This window comes from Mustela putorius, unplaced genomic scaffold (genome assembly GCF_011764305.1).
Source record: "Mustela putorius furo isolate JIRA1106 unplaced genomic scaffold, ASM1176430v1.1 tig00003836_pilon_pilon_pilon, whole genome shotgun sequence".
NCBI classification, from domain to species: Eukaryota; Metazoa; Chordata; class Mammalia; order Carnivora; family Mustelidae; genus Mustela; species Mustela putorius.
In genome coordinates this window covers 11,433,850-11,450,930 of record NW_025421989.1, presented here as the reverse complement: position 1 = coordinate 11,450,930, position 17,081 = coordinate 11,433,850, and the positions used below count along the sequence as shown (strand labels likewise).

The 17,081-nt window shown below is 45.7% G+C and overlaps 1 protein-coding gene across 1 annotated transcript in view; it reads left to right on the top strand.

Annotated features, from left to right (window-relative positions):
- Nucleotides 1–17,081, top strand: part of PIR (pirin) — a 131,981-nt gene that overhangs the window by 106,554 nt on the left and 8,346 nt on the right. Inside the window, exons 7-8 of the mRNA XM_004758968.3 lie at nt 1,356–1,400; nt 12,611–12,693. Coding sequence (XP_004759025.2) covers nt 1,356–1,400; nt 12,611–12,693 — 128 coding nt within the window. The remainder of the gene's footprint in view (nt 1–1,355; nt 1,401–12,610; nt 12,694–17,081) is intronic.

Sequence of the window (17,081 nt, the reverse complement as noted above, 5' to 3'; positions counted from 1 at the left end):
ATCCCAGTGACTCCGCCCACAGCGCATGTGCGGGAGTGAGTGTTGTTGGCTACGTGCATGGAGACTGAGCTTGTGGGTCCGGACAGGACGTAAGGGAGAACAAGGGGGGGGGGTGAGCCATCAGCAAGTCAAATTACTTCCAGAGGCCTTCAACTGGAGCTGGTGAAATCTCAGAGAGGAAAAACTGGGCAGTGCGAGGGTGAAAAGATCTCCTCTGGCGTCTGCCTAAGTGTCTTGGTTTGTTTCGCCATCCGTTGGATTTTCTTAACCAGACTTCTTCACCAGATGTCGAGTGTTCTCAGTTACACCTTCTCTCGTGTGTGTTTCAACCCGCCTGGCCTCGCATCTGCAACCCTGGAGTATATGTCATCCCCCGTGATCCTTCCACACCTGCCTTTGCTTTGTTCCTTGTGTCACCACGGTGACTCACACTGGCTTCAGTCTGGGCCCTGCCCTTCCACCGTGAACTCTACCGTCCCACATCTTCTCCTCTTCCACTGAAGGCACACAGGTGATGTCCTGCTTCTGTTTTGAGTTTGCCATTCCTGGATTCAGGTCTCCTGGTGGCCCTGAAGCATCCCTACTGGGTCATGGGTACGAAGACCCATGGAAAGCAAGTGCTGCCTGGCACTGGGAAAGCAAGAGGCAGGTTGTCTGTGGTTCTGAGCTCGTGGCCCCATGGGTCACAGTGGGAATCTGCTGAATGCTGTATGATCTCACAGAAAAGCACACACACTTGAAAAATTGGGTATGTAGTTCCAGCAAGTGCACAGACCATCTGAACCCCACGTGTACCCCAAAGATTGTGCATCCCCAAATCCCTGGAACTGATCCTCCATTTTAGGATAGATGAAGAGGAATGAATTCACTAGAGACTCAAGTACAACTAAGTACAGTGTGTTTCTAGAATTTTCTTCACACTTGAAACTACCTGGATATACAATGAACTAAAAGATAAGCCAGACTGGGGTGTTGCGGTTATTAGCGGGACGTTAAAACTGGAGGGGACGGTTTGTTAATACAGCTGTTGGCATATGGCTGTGTAGTTGGAGGAGCTGTATACTGTCTACTTGGGTGGATATAAAACATGGTGGGCCAAATCCTTTAGGTTTAGGGGTACATGTATACGTGTGTCCATGCATACATGCATGTGGGAGTGTGTGTTTTTAACAGCTCACAGAAGTTTAAATTTTAACCGTGCGTCTAAGAGAAAATAAAGGATTTCATCTCAATTTATCTTTCATATCTGTTAGATGTTTTTATATGTCCTAGAGATTGGTTGAATATATTATTATATCTTTGTTCCTTTTGGCATTATGGACACTAACCTTTTAACATTGCTGGTTCTTTTTCAGGATGGACAAGCTTCATTTATACCGTATCTGGAGATGTGTATATTGGTAAGTGATGACGATGTTGTTTGGATTCAATTGCACTGTAATTTGAAGGACTGAAGGGGGAGAAAGCAAGATGAAACCTCTCATGTCTTCCACTACTGTGCTGCCTTCTTGTCCAGCACCAGCCCTCTCTATATCCTAGTACGTCCCGGCAAGCCCAGGGCAGGGCATGTCTCAGCTTCCAGCATGTTCGGTGAGGGAAGGGAATATGAACACATGACAGCCACCATTTTACTGCAGCCTGTGTGTGGATGTAAGGTCCAGGCAAGATCATGTGGGTTGACATTCTTGTTAAGAGGTTGGCGATCTCTGTGCTGATAGACGGATGGGGCTCTCACGGGCTAAGGGGAGCAGGAATCTGTCTCCTGGGAGGTGGACGGAGGTGAATTTGCAGTCCCAGGTGCCGCTGAGAAATCTCGAAGTTGGTCTTCTCTTATTTTAAGGGTTGTATATGTTGCTCTTGCTGAGGCTAGTCTAGGACAGCCATTTCAAGACTCAACCAACTGTCATTTTATAGATGACAAAAGTGAAGTCTAATGGAAGTTATATAACTTGCCACGATGATGCCTTGGTGGACCTGGGACGAGAACCAGGGACTCCCCAATCCTGTTCCCATGCCGCACTGCATAATCTTTGTACAGTGACAAGTCGGCAGCTCCGTCATTGAACGTGTCTTTCCAGGTCCACCTGTAGGCTGGCTCCTGCTGCATCTGTCCCCACCCGCCCTGTCATCCTGGAAGCGGCACAGGGGGCAGGCATGTCTCTCTGTGGGCCCGACGGAACACTGCTGTCGCAGATGCTCTAGGTGCCCTCCCCATACCCCCAATGCCTCATCTCCACGGTGCCCACTGACAACTCCCAGCTCACCGGGGGTATCTGTGTCTCATGGCCTGAAGCGGTCTCTGAAATGGGGAAGGCTGCTCTCTTTGCCCCAAACAGGGCAGGATCGAGGTGCTGGGGGACTGACATTTCCAGAAGCTACCTCATCCCTCAGGTGGGATAATGGAGGGCTGTGTGTTGTGAGGCCTTTCCAAGCCTCTCCCCATGGGCTGATGTCCCAGCCACCCACAATGGGCACAGGCTTGAGAGCACACTCTTCTTTGTCCTCTTTCCCTGACCTAACTCTCTCAGTTCCTGGACTGTTGCTGCCTGTGTCCAACTTTGGGTAAATTCCTTGCCCTTAAATATGCATCCCAGACAGTGCTGCTGGGAAAACTGGAACTAAGAGAATCAGCCTCCCCCGCCCCCTCCCTGCCCCTCACGACAGATGTGTACCACTCAACCTCACAGAGCCCCTACATGGCCACCTCCTGGGGTGATACAGCCCGGACTGCTGCCTTATTGATAACATCTGCTCCGAACTTGAAGACGACCGACCTCTTAGAGCCACTTAAACCATTCTTCATAATCTCTGAAAGAGTTCAGTTGCCTCAAGTTACTCTCCTGGAAAATAGTGGTAATACAAATCCATGTATTTTGATTTTATATAGTAAAAATGGCCTTAGTTCCTCTTTCGCTGAATAGCATTTCAATTGTGGGTCAGAAGCAAAATTCATTTCTTTCAGCATTTGAAAAAACATGAGAAAAATTAGTACTATCACAAGTGTCACAAGTAAACTCTATTAACCGTCTGAAGGAGGCGAAGCATCAACTGCTTTAAGAGCTTTAGAAAATCTTGAGTGTCACAACATACTTGATACATGTGGAGAGTCAAGACTGGTTTTTGTGGCAGTAGTGCCCATTAATTTAGGATTTCAAGAGGAACAAAATAACCTGCACAAATGGAAAGTAACAAAGCGAGCATGTGAATTCCGAGGTGGTAAGGAGAGCAGAAATGTTTGTGTAGAATGAGAAAAGGCAAGGACAGCACACTTGTTATAAAGGCCAAGATAATGAATACTTTCATCTCTGAGGACCAGACATTTTCAGTTGTCAAGGACTTTTTCCAGCCCTCCCCGCACAAAAGCAGCTGCAGTAATCCAGTAATCCGGAAGCCCTTGTGGTGGCCACTGAAGCTTGAATTGCGTGTCTTTTTCATGTGTCACAAAATGCTATTATTTTGATCCATTTCAGCCATCTACAGAGGTAGAAAACTTTCTTAGCTTCTGGACCGCTACAAAAGCTCCTATTTGATTTTGGTTTAAATGGTGGTGTGAAGGATGATGTGGAGGAAAAGGTTAACAAATAATCTTCAAAACCTGTTTTTTTATTCGGAGTATCATTGACGCGCATGTGACATTAGTTTTAGGGGTACCATGTAGCGATTCAACAGGTCTGTAGGTGACGCTGTGCTTGTTATGCCCTCCAAAATGGGTCCGTGTTGAAAGGAGCGAGACTGATACAAAGCGAAGGTCAAGCAAAGCTTTATTTCGCGCCAGGCATCAAGAATCAAACCAAACCTTCGGGGTTCGGGGCCACACCTCTTACAAGAGAGGGCGACCCTTCTCTGTTTCACAGACTAGCTTTTAAGGGCAAAGGCCATGCGGTCGGGCCTGGCCACGCACAGGTGGCCAATGAGATTGTAACACACACAGGAAACTCCACAGTGATGCTAGGTGACCAGTTGAGTTACAATTTACCCTAGCAGACATTTGAACCAGCCTATTACACCTTGATTGGGATTGGTGCCAAAAGGCTCCCAAAGGGCGGGGCCCATACTCCTTGGTAGCTAGGGAGACAGTATGCGCCCCCACTGATCGATGTCTCCACCTGGCCTGACCCACCCCTGTATCTGGGCTTTGTTACCTGGAGCTGGGGGAAGGGGACCAGGGACAGTTTAAGGATTAAACAACGTTATTGATTTAACCTTGATGGAAGCCTCTTGCTAAATAGGTCCTTACAGCGCTCGCCACACTTGGCGCTCCCAACTGTCGCCATCCAACACTATTCTGATATCAAGGCCTGTATTCCCCATGCTGTGCCTCCCCCCACCCAATTTTTTGATTGATTGATTGATTGATTGATTGTGAATGCTGTGCATTTCATCCCTGTGACTTAGTCCTTCTATAACTGGAAGACTGTATACCGCTTGCTTCCCTTCACCCATTTTGCCCATCCCCTCATCCTCCTCCCTTCAAAACCTGTTTTTAAGATTTTGGGGAGGGGGGCGCCTGGGTGGCTCAGTGGTGAAGCATCTGCCTTCAGCTCAGGTCATGATGCCAGGGTCCTGGGATTGGGTCCTGGAATTGAGCCCCCGCATCAGGCTCCATGCTCAGCAGGAAGCCTGCTTCTCTCTCTCTCTCCCACTCCCCCTGCTTGTGTTCCCTCTCTTGCTGTGTTTCTTTGTCAAGTAAATAAATATAATTTTTTAAAAGATTTTATTTATTTATTTGACAGACAGAGATCACAAGTAGGCAGAGAGTCAGGCAGAAAGAGAGGAGGAAGCAGGCTCCTGGCTGAGCAGGGAGCCCGATGCGGGACTCGATCCCAGCACCTGGGATCATGACCTGAGCCGAAGGCAGAGGCTTAACCCACTGAGCCACCCAGGCGCCCTAAATATAATATTTTTTTAAAAGATTTTATTTGAGAGGAAGAGAGCGCCTGTGCGCCTGTGTGGGCAGGAGCAGGGGAAGGGACAGAGGGAGAAGCTCCCGGCTAAGCAGGGAACCCCAGGTTGGGCTCCATCCTTTTCCCTGAGCCGAAGGCAGAGGCTTAACTGACTGAGCCATCCAGGCGCCCACTCAAAACCTGTTTTCATCAGTAGTTAGAGCCCTGTTTCCTAGCAGACCTTTAGTCCAAGAACTTAACAAGTGCAAAGCTCAACAACTGAAGGGGTAAGAATGATCTGTACATCCCCTTGTTTTACTTGAGAAGCCAGGAGTTTCCTGAGCCATTTCTAGTCACTGCCCTGGTCCCCTCTCATGACTATGGGCCACTAGTGCAAAACATCTGGCAGGAAATGGGGTAACAGTGTGCAGCATTGGAGCGGACTTGCATCTGTCCGGGGTAAACTGGACGGTGGAGAGAATCCAGCTCACATACTGGCCTCTGGGGACTCTGCTTTAGCCAATCAGTGACTGGCCAAATGATCTCATTTGAATTTTATCTTCTTCCCCTCCTCCTAACCCCCCCCCCCACCGTGGAGATGTTAATGAGAAAAACAAAAGGGCAAGAACAAATCGCCAGAGGCAAAAAGACAAAGCCTGAAAGCTCTTAAATATGTACTGATGTATAAAATCTATAAGAGAGAATCCAGAAAACGTGTTCTGAGACATTTTTATCTTGCTTTTAAAACCTGGATGACACCAGCAAACCACAGATGGCAGGAACCAATAAGCAAGTAATTGTCTTTTCCAAAATGCCACGCACCTCCGTTCTGTTGGAATAGATGTTACAAGTGTGCATTGAGCTGGAATAAAGAGACTGCCATTTGGGTTGAGAAAGTAATCAGGGGAGATCCCATAAAATGGAGATTCAGGTGGACTCAAAATATTAATTGATGGCAGGAAGTTCCTAAAAGACAGATATTGGTAAGTTTTGAGTAAGGACAGGTGGAGGTTTCAACATGACAGATTACTGGAGTGAGATCTTTGACAATCATCTTCTACTGAGGCATCGAGTCCTTTGACCAGCCCTCAGCTGACATTTGTGCAGTCAGTAGATGATAAAAAGAAAAAGAAAACAAAGAAACTGAAAACCACAGTCAGAAAGCTAGTAGATGCCAAGTAAACTGGAGCTGAACCCCTTCCCTGGCGCTGAGATGAAAATGACATTAGACATTAACACAGATCAAAGGGTAGAGGAGTTTATATCCTGTAGCCCTCTGGCATGGGATGGTTTATCAGCTTGGATGTCAGTCTCCTAGAGGGACCAGTATCACGTATACTGTTTGGCTGAGAAAGTATATTTAGAAATCTAAAAATATTTGTCTGTGGTTATTGAAATGACACCTAACTGGCTTATTATGAAGGTAGTGAAATGTTTCAGACTCACTTAAGTATTTATTCATGCTTAGTTTGTGCTCAGCCCTTTGCTGCTGGTTCTGGGTGGTACTAAGTTTGACACGGACCCTGAATCTCGGTAAAAGGGGAGCAATGCTAGAAGCCTTCCGAATTGACCTCCACTCACCTAGAATGAACTGGACTGAGCAGTGTGTTCCTTCCACGAGGAATACCTTGCATGAGGTGCTTTGAACACCCAGGATAACGGGCAACCCTGGTCTGCTTGCCCATTGCTACTCCCTGCAACCAAATTGAGCTTTAAAGGCAATTGTGATTGCAATGAGGCACTTTAATTAAGCTATATGTAAATTAATGAAGTAGGTATCAAAAGAGTTGGACTCCTTGGCTAAGCGTCTGTCTTCAGCTTAAGTCCTGATCCAGGTCCTGGGATGGAGCCCCAAGGTCAGGTTCCCTGCTCAGCAGGGAGCCTGCTTCTCCCTCTCCCTCTGCCTCTTCCCCTCCCCATGACTCCCCATTCCTGCGGTCTTTCAAATAAATAAAATCTTTTAAAAAAAAAAAGAAAGAAAAGTAGGTATTTTTAGAACTCAGCCAAATGCTTTGTAAAAGGGAATTGCTAAAAAAGAGCTTTTGAAAGAAAGAGAATGGGGCAACTAGTAATCTAGAAGGATTTCAGTGGTTGCAGTCATGTACGCTTTCGAGAGACAGGGCTTCAGTCCAATCAGCCGACCCACCTTGACTGTATTTCTAAAAACTGGCAAATGTATGCACATTTGCGCTTTAATTCAAAATGTTGGAGGCAGTTGACTGTCTCTTCCAGTTAATGATCCTGATTGCATCAGATAAGGGGGCTTCCATTGTACACACAATTGAGGAAATCAGACTCTTGTGGAAGTGCCATCACTAGCACGGGCATCCTTGTAAAGACAAGAGAAAGGAAATCAGGCATATGGGGGAAAGTTGCCCAGCGATTAATCACACACTGAAACCGCGGCACTAACTTGAAAATATGTATTAAAGTATTTTGCCCTTTCAGGACTGTTTCGGCAAACCAAACTATTTGCAGTTCAATTGTTTTCCAGTACATCTTCCTTCACTGCCCTCTTAGAGTCAACATTCTTGGCGAAGCTTCTTGATGGAAACTATTTAGTATCTGATTTGGCTCTGGTATAATTGAAAGTAGTCAAACACAATAAAGTATATTTTCTTTGCGACTAATTTTAGGTTCAAGAGATAACCAGGTGGGTGAAATAGCATAGAAACGATAAGATGACAGAAGCAGTCTTTGTTTTCGGGGATCCTGTTTTAAACGTTTCCTAAAACAATATAGAAGCTTAAGGTACGGTTAGAATGACCTGGAAACCTGACTCCAGCATCTACAATGAAGGTCAGCCATAAGCTTATGGCTTCAGAATCAGCACTATGATTCCTCCCCTTGAGCGGCAAAGAAGGTGGGTGGAAATGGTGTTCCAAATAAAGTGACGATTGGCGTTCTTAGGAAAACATGAACTGTTTGTTTCTAATTTTGCGGTTGCTCATAGACCCAGGAACACCCCAGTCAAGCGAGCTCCCTTGCGAGGAGGTGCAGAGGAACCCAGTTCTGCATTAGTGGAGAGTTGTCCCTCGCCAGCCCACTCCATAATGACAGGAGACGGGCTGTAGAAGTTGTTGGGGCTTCTGTTCAGTGGGACATTCTAAAATGTTCCCTCTAAAATGAGGGGCCAAGAGTAGACCTTGTGGGTAACGTATTTGGGTGTTTTGTATGAATGAGCTGAAGATAAAAGCACCCTTAATCAAATGCTTCTTCATCGCACAGTTAAAGATATGACCCAGTTCTAAGTAAGATTATTCTTAGACTCCCAGACCTCTGTTCTATTGCCAAATCCGTGCATGAGCAGAAAGTCCGCGGTGGCCTCTCGTTCAGTTCCACGGCCCCTGCTGACCTAAATCATCGATAGAGAAAGGACCTTTAGTGGTGCGTTGGGCCAACTGTCACTGGCTGGAGGGGGCCGAATGTGCACCTCTTCCCTGACCTCACACCTCACATTGGTAACTTGAAATTGGCCACAGTGGGAGCCTTTACGCCACGGAAATGAGCATGTACTACAAATTGGGTTCATTCTTCCACTCTTGCCTGAAAGCCAGTTTTATTTTTTTCAGTTAAACATTTTATTCAGTAATTCTATTTCAAATTTACATTAATCCTTTCTTTTTCTTAAATTACTTTTTTTTAATGCCTTTTTAAAATTAACATATAATGTATTATTTGTCTAAAGGGTACAGGTCTGTGACTCATCAGGCTTACACAATTCACAGCACTCACCATAGCACACACCCTCCCCAATGTCCATCACCCAACCACCCCACCCCCGCCCCTCCACCCCCCAGCAACCCTCAGTTTGTTTTGTGAGATTAAGAGTCTCTTATGGGGGTGCCTGGGTGGCTCAGTGGGTTAAAGCCTATGCCTTTGGCTCGGGTCATGATCCCAGGGTCCTGGGATTGATCCCCGAATCGGGCTCTCTGCTCAGCAGGGAGCCTGCTTCCTCCCCTGTCTCTCTGCCTGCCTGTCTGCCTACTTGTGATCTCTGTCAAATAAATAAAGAAAGAAATAATCTTAAAAAAAAGAGTCTCTTATGGTTTGTCTCCCTCCAGATCCCATCTTGTTCCATTTTTTCCTTCCCCACTCCCCAAGCCCCCCACCCTGCCTCTCAAATTCCTCATATCAGTGAGATCATATGATAATTGTCTTTCACTGATTGACTTACTTCACTTATAATAATACCCTCTAGTTCCATCACATTGCTGCAAATGGCATGATTTCACTTTCTGATGGCTGCATAGTATTCCATTGTGTGTGTGTGTGTGTGTGTGTGTGTGTACACCACTTCTTGATCCATTCATCTGTTGATGGACATCTAGTTTCTTTCCATAGTTTGGCTACTCTGGACGTTGCTGCTATAAACATTCGGGTGCACGTGCCCCTTCAGATCACTACATTTGTATCTTTAGGGTAAATACCCAGTAGTGTAATTGCTGGGTCATAGGGTAGCTCTATTTTCAACTTTTTGAGGAACCTCCATGCTGTTTTCCAGAGTGGCTGTACCAGCTTGCATTCCCACCAACAGTGTAGGAATGTTCCCCTTTCTCCGCATCCTCACCAACATCTGTTGTTTCCTGACTTGTTAATTTTAGCCATTCTGACTGGTGTGAGGTGGTATCTCACTGTAGGTTTTTTTTTTTAAATTTTTAAAAGGATCTTATTTATTTATTTGACAGAGATCACAAGTAGGCAGAGAGACAGGCAGAGAGGCAGGGGGAGGCAGGCTCCCCACTGAGCAGAGAGCCCAATATGGGGCTCGATCCCAGGACCCTGGGATCATGACCTGAGCTGAAAGCAGAGGCTTAACCCACTGAGCAACCCAGGTGCCCCTCACTGTGGTTTTTATTTGTATTTCCCTGATGCTGAGTGACGTTGGGCACTGTTCCATGCGTCTGTTGGCCATTTGGATGTCTTCTTTGCAGAAATGACTGTTCATGTCTTCTGCCCATTTCTTGATTGGATTATTTGTTCTTTGAGTGTTGAGTTTGATAAGTTCTTTATAGATTTTGGATATTAGCCCTTTATCTGAAATCTAGTTTTAAACATTGACTAGCACACCCCTTCTTCTGGGACGGAGGTTCTTAATCTTATTTTGTGCCATGGACCCTTTTGTAATTTGCCAAGTCTCCACCTCTTGAACAGTGTTGTTGTTGTTGTTGCTGTTTTTAATTCAATGAAACCATTAAAATGTTAAAAGCAGAAGTTTGCAGTAGAGTTCTAGGTGTGCTTCTTGGATGCCATCTGAAAGAACACCACGGAGCAGTAGCACTACTCTCCATTCTCAGCACTGATTCCCATGAAGGGTGTTTTGAGATGGCCATGGCACTGTAACAGGAGGGGAAAACACCTGTGATCTCTATTGGAGATGGAGTCAGTGGCCCAGCCAATACCACAGTGGTCGTTGGCTACATTCATGACCAAAGGAAAGGCCGATCTCAGCTCCGTGTTCATGAAAAGAAAGTTTTTGTCTGCCTTCCAGCAATTGCTCTGAGTTCTAGCCATGGGTCCTGGGACTGCACTGACCCCAGGTTAAGGACTCTTGCATGGGGCGGGGATCAGGGGGAACATGGGTAGCTCAGTGGCTTAAAGCCTCTGCCTTTGGCTCGGGTCATGATCCTGGGGTCCTGGGATCGAGCCCCACATCGGGCTCTCTGCTTAGCGGGGAACCTGCTTCCTCCTCTCTCTGCCTGCCTCTCTGCCTACTTGTGATCTCTGTCTGTCAAATAAATAAATAAAATCTTAAAAATAAATAAATAAATAAGCATACCCTAATTGATTATTCAGCTTTAGCTTTAACATGTCAGGGGGATGCCCAGATTTATGTCTCCAAATGTCCTTAAGGTGTATCCCTCTTAGGCATCTCTATGGGCTTCTCTTCCTGCTTGGAACCTTCTCTCTGTTGTCCATTTGCATGTCTTGGTTTTTTTTACCCAACTGAAAGAACCAGCCCAAATCCCAGCCTCCTGTCTCCAGCCTGTGACTATTCCAGCCCATGTGGCTTCTCCAGTCCCTACCCTCGTGCAGAAGCACTGCTGTCATCTGGTCGCTGTGTTATCACGTTCCTAGAGAGGATCCCATTGGTCTCCTCTCTCCCACTGTTGCCAGGTCCTTTAGATTCTTTCTTAACTCCGCCTCGAAAATCCATCCCACTCTCTTAGTTCACACTTTACTTGATTTTCTTCTTCCTTTTTTTTTTTTTTTAAGATTTTATTTATCCATTTGAGGTGGGGAGAACACGCATGTGTGCACACAAGTTGGGAGTAGGGGCAGAAGGAGAGGGTGAGGGAAAAGAACCAGTAGACTCCCCACTGAGCATGGAGCCTGACACGGGGCTTGATCCCAGGACCCCGAGATCCGGACCTGAGCCAAAGTCAGCAGTGTAACCGACTGAGCCTGCCCGGTGCCCCCAGACCGTAATTCAGTTTCATTGAGACTGTGACAGTAAGCCCCTAACAGGTCATCCTAATTTCATTCTTGTCTCCTCAGTCTATTCTATGCTCTGCTCCCAAAGTTATGTCCCCAAGACACAGATCTGACCATTTCAGGCCCAACTCTGTCCTCAGAGGCCCCCCACTTTATGTGGATAAACATGGCTTCCAAGTCTTTTCTTGATCTGAAGCTGGTCTCCATTTCCATCATTCTTCCCAAAGGAATGTCACAGCAGTAGTGGACGGGTCACGCTTCCCCTAGAGATGCATGTTCCCCACACCTCAGCTTCGCCAAGGCTGTTGTCTTGTCTAGAATACCCTATCCCCTAGCTTTACGTGGCATAGATCTCTGTAATCCTGCAAAGCTCTGTTCAAGTCAATTCCTCCATGACAAATCCTTAGGGCCCCTAGACCCGAATTAGCCCCTACAGCCCTGTTCTCTCATTGAACTTTGCTCATTATTTTACTGTTGTACTAGGACACAATTTCATTTGTATTTCATCTGTCGTTCTCATTATAGAAGGGGTAGGAATGTAGCCATCCTGAAGACGCCTCCCCCCAACATAGCCTTTAGAACAGAGCCTTGTTCATAGTGCAATAGCTATTTACTTACTTATTTTTCAAGGGAGTTACTCTCTGATTCTTTTATGAAGATATATTTAGTTCCTCCCAATGAGATTTGAGTTACCTGTGTAAAAGGAGCTTGAGAGGTGCCCAGCTGGCTCACTGAGTAGAGTTTGCGACTCTTGCTTCTCAGGATCATGAGTTCCATGGAGCCCCACATTGGGCGTGGAGCCTACTTAAAACAGCAACAACAACAACAACAAAAGGAATTGGCTTTGATCTTCTTTGGATTTTCTGATAGAACTAGGCACTTATGGGTGTTCCATAAATACTTGTTGGCAGGAATTAATGATAGCATTTACTAATTTTCCCAAGTATGCTTAATTCCTAGGAGGTGTGTATAATTTGCTCAAGGAAGCATTCTTATTAGCATGTAATGCCGAAGACTTTGCTTATAAATTGAACTGTTAGGCCTGCCACCGAAAGTGTAAGTGGAAACACGATGCAGGATTCACTTCCTTGTTTTTTCTGCATTGGAAACCAGCCAGTTTCAGACTTTAGTACTTACAGGTATAATAAACCAAGAGATTTACAGAGACTCCTAAGTCTCTTAAGTCTGAGGTTGAGACGAATATTACGGTGCTATGGAGTTAACCATGTTTGTAACCATGCGATAAATGTACTATAAAGAACATTTGATTTCATGGGTCATCTTCCTTGTAGGACCTGAGGATGCACAACAGAAAATAGCACCTCATCACACAGCAGTGCTGGGGGAAGGTGACAATGTCCAGGTGGAGAACAAGGTAAGTATTAAAAATCGGTAATTTTCTTAAATTGTACTTTCTACTGGTTTATAGGTAAATGCCCGTCTCCAGTGCAGCTGGAAAATGTTCTCTCTTCCCTCGGCAAAGAAACTATGCCACAAGTTTATTATTCCCTTTCATTAACCTCTGCTATTTCTTTTTTTAAAGATTTTATTTATTTATTTGTCAGAGAGAGAGCGAGCACAAGCAGGCAAAGTGGCAGGCAGAGGCAGAGAGAGAAGCAGACTCCCCACTGAGCAAGGAGGCCGATGTGGGACTCATGATCCCAGGATCCTGGGATCATGACCTGAGCCAAAGGCAGTGGCTTAACCCACTGAGCCACCCAGGCGTCCTAACCTCTGTTATTTCTATCGGTTTATTTTAAGGTTTTCTCTATAGCCATTGCTCATCTTCATAACTCACCTGAACTCTTTCTTGTTTATCCCTAGACATGTGAATCTGGAGGCAACATGTCTTCCCTCGTCTCTTAATTTTCTTTCTTTAGACCCTTGATTGATCTCCTTTTTAGTCAAAGTGAAAATGGATCAGCCCCCTAGGAGTATAAATACAGATCTCCATGCTTTCTCACAGAGAGCCCTTTGCAAGTCAGCCCCATTTCGAACCAAGAAGAGCATATGATGCATTTTGTCCCTTTTGGGTCCACCCCTGCTTCTGCTATTTTAGGAGTCTCGGGAGCTTCTATCCCCAGATTTTCAGTTTCTTCCTTGGGTTTCTTTCATTGCATTGGGTGATTCTGTCACTCTCTTGTGAGCCCGCTAAGCCAACCCTGTGGCTTTGTGTCCTTCTCAGAAAGAGGACTGAGGAGACAATTGTGCAAAAGCTCCCGACAAGGTGAATTTTGCAAAGTAGGAATGAAAGCTACTTCAGTGTGCAGGTGACTGGTGGAGAGGCAGGCTGACTGCTGTGAGGCACTCTGGCCCTGGGGTTGTAGAATGCAGTGGATTTGAAGAATTACTACATCCTCGCCCACTTTTCTGGCAGCTCCCCTACTGCGGCTTTAGTCACCCAAGGCACCGCCACGAAATAGGAAGCAAGTAGAAGAAAATTCTCCTGGGCACCAGAGAAAATGCAGATCTTGGAGTCCGTGCCCTCTCTTATTAGGTTGAACTGTTTGAAACTGCTCCTTTGGACCTACAGAAATGGCGGTTTCCCCTGTGCCGACCCCAGGCAGCAGAGAGTCATGGAAGCTACACAGAGGCCAGAATCTCCTGATAGTGGATTTGTTTGTAACATTATCTGATTTTAACTTGGCACCATTGTTCCTCCTATAATCTAGCAGAGGGCACATTGCAAATGAGAAGGGCTCCAGAAGCTGGAAAGAACCACCGGAAAGATTTACAGCAGGGCTGGGACGTGGGGGCAGCCAGAAAGGTGGGAGGCAGCTGGGAGAGCCAAGGAGCCCCGTCCTGTCATGGGCACTTCTGTCGATATCGCTCTGTATGAGCACAGTGGAGCTGGTGATGCAGGAGACCATTTCAATGAAAAAAAGCAAAAGGATTTTAGAAAACTAGCATTTCAATGGGGATGTCATGCTTATGTCCATGGATAGCAGCAAGTCCCCCTAGATTAGCGGGGAGAAGAGATAGTGACCTTGCCACTTGTCAGGCATGTGACTGTGGGCGGGTTGCTCCACTTCTCTGAGATTGGGTTTCTCTGGCTGTGAAACCGAAATAATGATGCCATGCACAAGGGCACAGGGTCAGTTCTGCCCGATAGGCCAAATTCAAACCTGGCTCTGTAAATAAAGTTTTGTCGGAGCACAGCCAAACCCGTCCCTTTCTGTTTGTCTGTGGATGCTTTCAAACCACAACGGGAGATTGGAGTGTTTGTCCCAGAGACTAGGTGACGCACAGAACCCAAGGTACTTCTCCTCTGGTTCTTTACCAGGGCAACTGTGCTAACAATGCCTGATCTAGTACCTCGCAGCTGCCCAGTAATGGCAGCTAGAAAGTTCACTGAGCTAAACGCCTAATTGAACAGGTCGTCATGTCACATACGTGTTACCTAATGAGGATTCATAGATGTGACTTCCTAATGCTCCCCATAGTTCCCTTGGCACTGAGTTGTGGCCAAGAATGAGGATTCGGTATGCTCCCTGGCTTCTGTCTAGCCCTTCAGCACTCCTTACTTCCACAGTCAAGCCTGTCTTCCTGGTTAACTAGTGGTAATGGGCGGTTTCCTCTAGAGGGGCCCGTCGTCTGGGGCAGGAGAGCCGGGCGGCCCCAAAGATGATGCGGGTCGCATCTGTTCCCAGCTATCCTGCTCCATCTAGCATTTGACCTGCCTTAGATCGGCACATTTTCGGCTTCAGGGACCCCCGTCTTCTTGCACAGGAGGATTGTCCTCCGTGACTATTACTCTGAAGTCCTCCCTGGCAGGTAGCAACTGCAGGGGCTTGGTTTATGCCAGATTTCAGAGTCTTTAAGCCAGAACTTTGACTTCTTAGAGGAAGCCCAAACTCCCCAACAGTGGCTTCAAAATAGTCTTAACTTTTTCAGAGTTCTTAGAGATTGGGATCAACCCCATGCTACTCTGGGCATTTAATCCCGGACTGTATTGATGACCCTGAAATGGTCTCTGCTTCAGGTGCTCTGGATGCCAGGATGGCTCCCTGACCAGGAGCACATTGGTTTGATATGAAAGGCTCGATGTCACCTTCAGACACATGATTATATTGATGTCCTGCAGAGAAAGCCTTAAGCCTCATGGATCAGCCAATTCACTTGTAGTTTAAGGTAGACAATCAGTTCTTCTTTGGCCGCCCCCAAAACAATAGGTGAGGGTCACGATAATTTTTAACTGCCACTGTTCGTGGGGAACTCAGTAACTGAATAAGATGAACATTTTGATTCAAATATAGATCGAAAGACAGAAATAAAACACTCTATTAAAACTAGAGACAACTTTTTTTGCTTATTTATGGGTAAAAATTCATAATCATTTATTTTTTAAAAAACTGGTAGTAGTTCGTTCTCTTACCTTTCAATTGGCCTACGAGGTGTGAACAGTGAAGTCCAGTAAGAACAATTGCATGCAATTAAGTCGTGCTAAAGCACAGTTTCTTCCTGGTGATTGTTTTCAGGTAATGTAGCACTATAATAGGTGTTCTTAAACCAAAAGCGTGCCCTTGGATTCATTCTCAGAGTCCTACTGCCATCTCAAGCTTCAGGATCAGAGTGGGAGTCCATACTGCTCATAGCTGAGAAGCTGTCCACACGTCCAGTAAATCGTAGGGCCTTCACCTGGGCGTTGATCATTTATCGTTGGTATCATTGGAACTCTGGATTTTTCTTAGGAATAGAATTTATGGAATAACAATAGCAATTTGTAAAAGGAAATTATTCATGGAAACCCAGAAGGGCCTAACTCTGAGCTAAGAGCTCTGAGAAGGTTGACTGAAGTCAGAGACATATATGGCCTGGGCCGGAAGAGACCATGACCTTCAGGTGGGGAAATTATACCTGAAGCAGTATGTTGGCCCCCATTACCTTTATATGGGGTCTTTTCATCAAGCCCTAAAAGGCATTTACTGAGATCCTCACAGGGACCCATGTCTGAAATAGCTCTCCATTCTCTTTCCTTGTGCATGATTTTCATCGTTGGACGGTATGCCCAAGGTCACTGTAGATGAGGACTTTTGAAGGTAACAGCTGTTGGGACTTTTAACCATATCAGCGCTCTACTGAAGATCCAGAAAGATGATTAGCTTTCTCCAAAGAAGGCTAAGTAGGGAAAGAAAAAAAGATATATTTAAGGAACAAGAAAAGGGCATCAGATATCTGGCTAAGGATAGAGGAGCAGGGGCTACTGAGAGGTTAATTTAGTGGGAAGGTCATGAAAGGAAGCGTGGACCATCAATCAGGTTTCTGAAATGGAATCCAAACTCCTGGCCTCCTTAACACCCAGCAGTGAAATCATCTTTCATTTCACATCAGTGTCCCTTTATTTTACTATGCAAATTATAAATAGAAAGTCATCCTTTGATCTAATATGAAAAGAAGCAAAATTCTTATTTTTAAACTTGACCATCATTTCTAAATGTGTAAACTGGGGACATTTTGTCATTCACAAAAAGTACGCCTTCTGAATTAAGAAACTTACATTCTTGGGGCACCTGGCTGGTTCAGTGGGTGGAGTGTGTGACTCTTGACCTTGGGGTTAGAAGTTTGAGCCCTAAACATGTCTATTTCTGAATGTCACATTAGGAATAATTTGAAGCTGATGTGCTGGCCAAATGGACGATGTTTCTAATTCCAAATATAATAAATTCCAGAAATATTTTCTGTGTAGCACTCAATATGGAAACATTTACTCCTTATGAAGATTGGTCTTCTCAGTCAGCACTCAGCAGTACGTCCAGACCACCA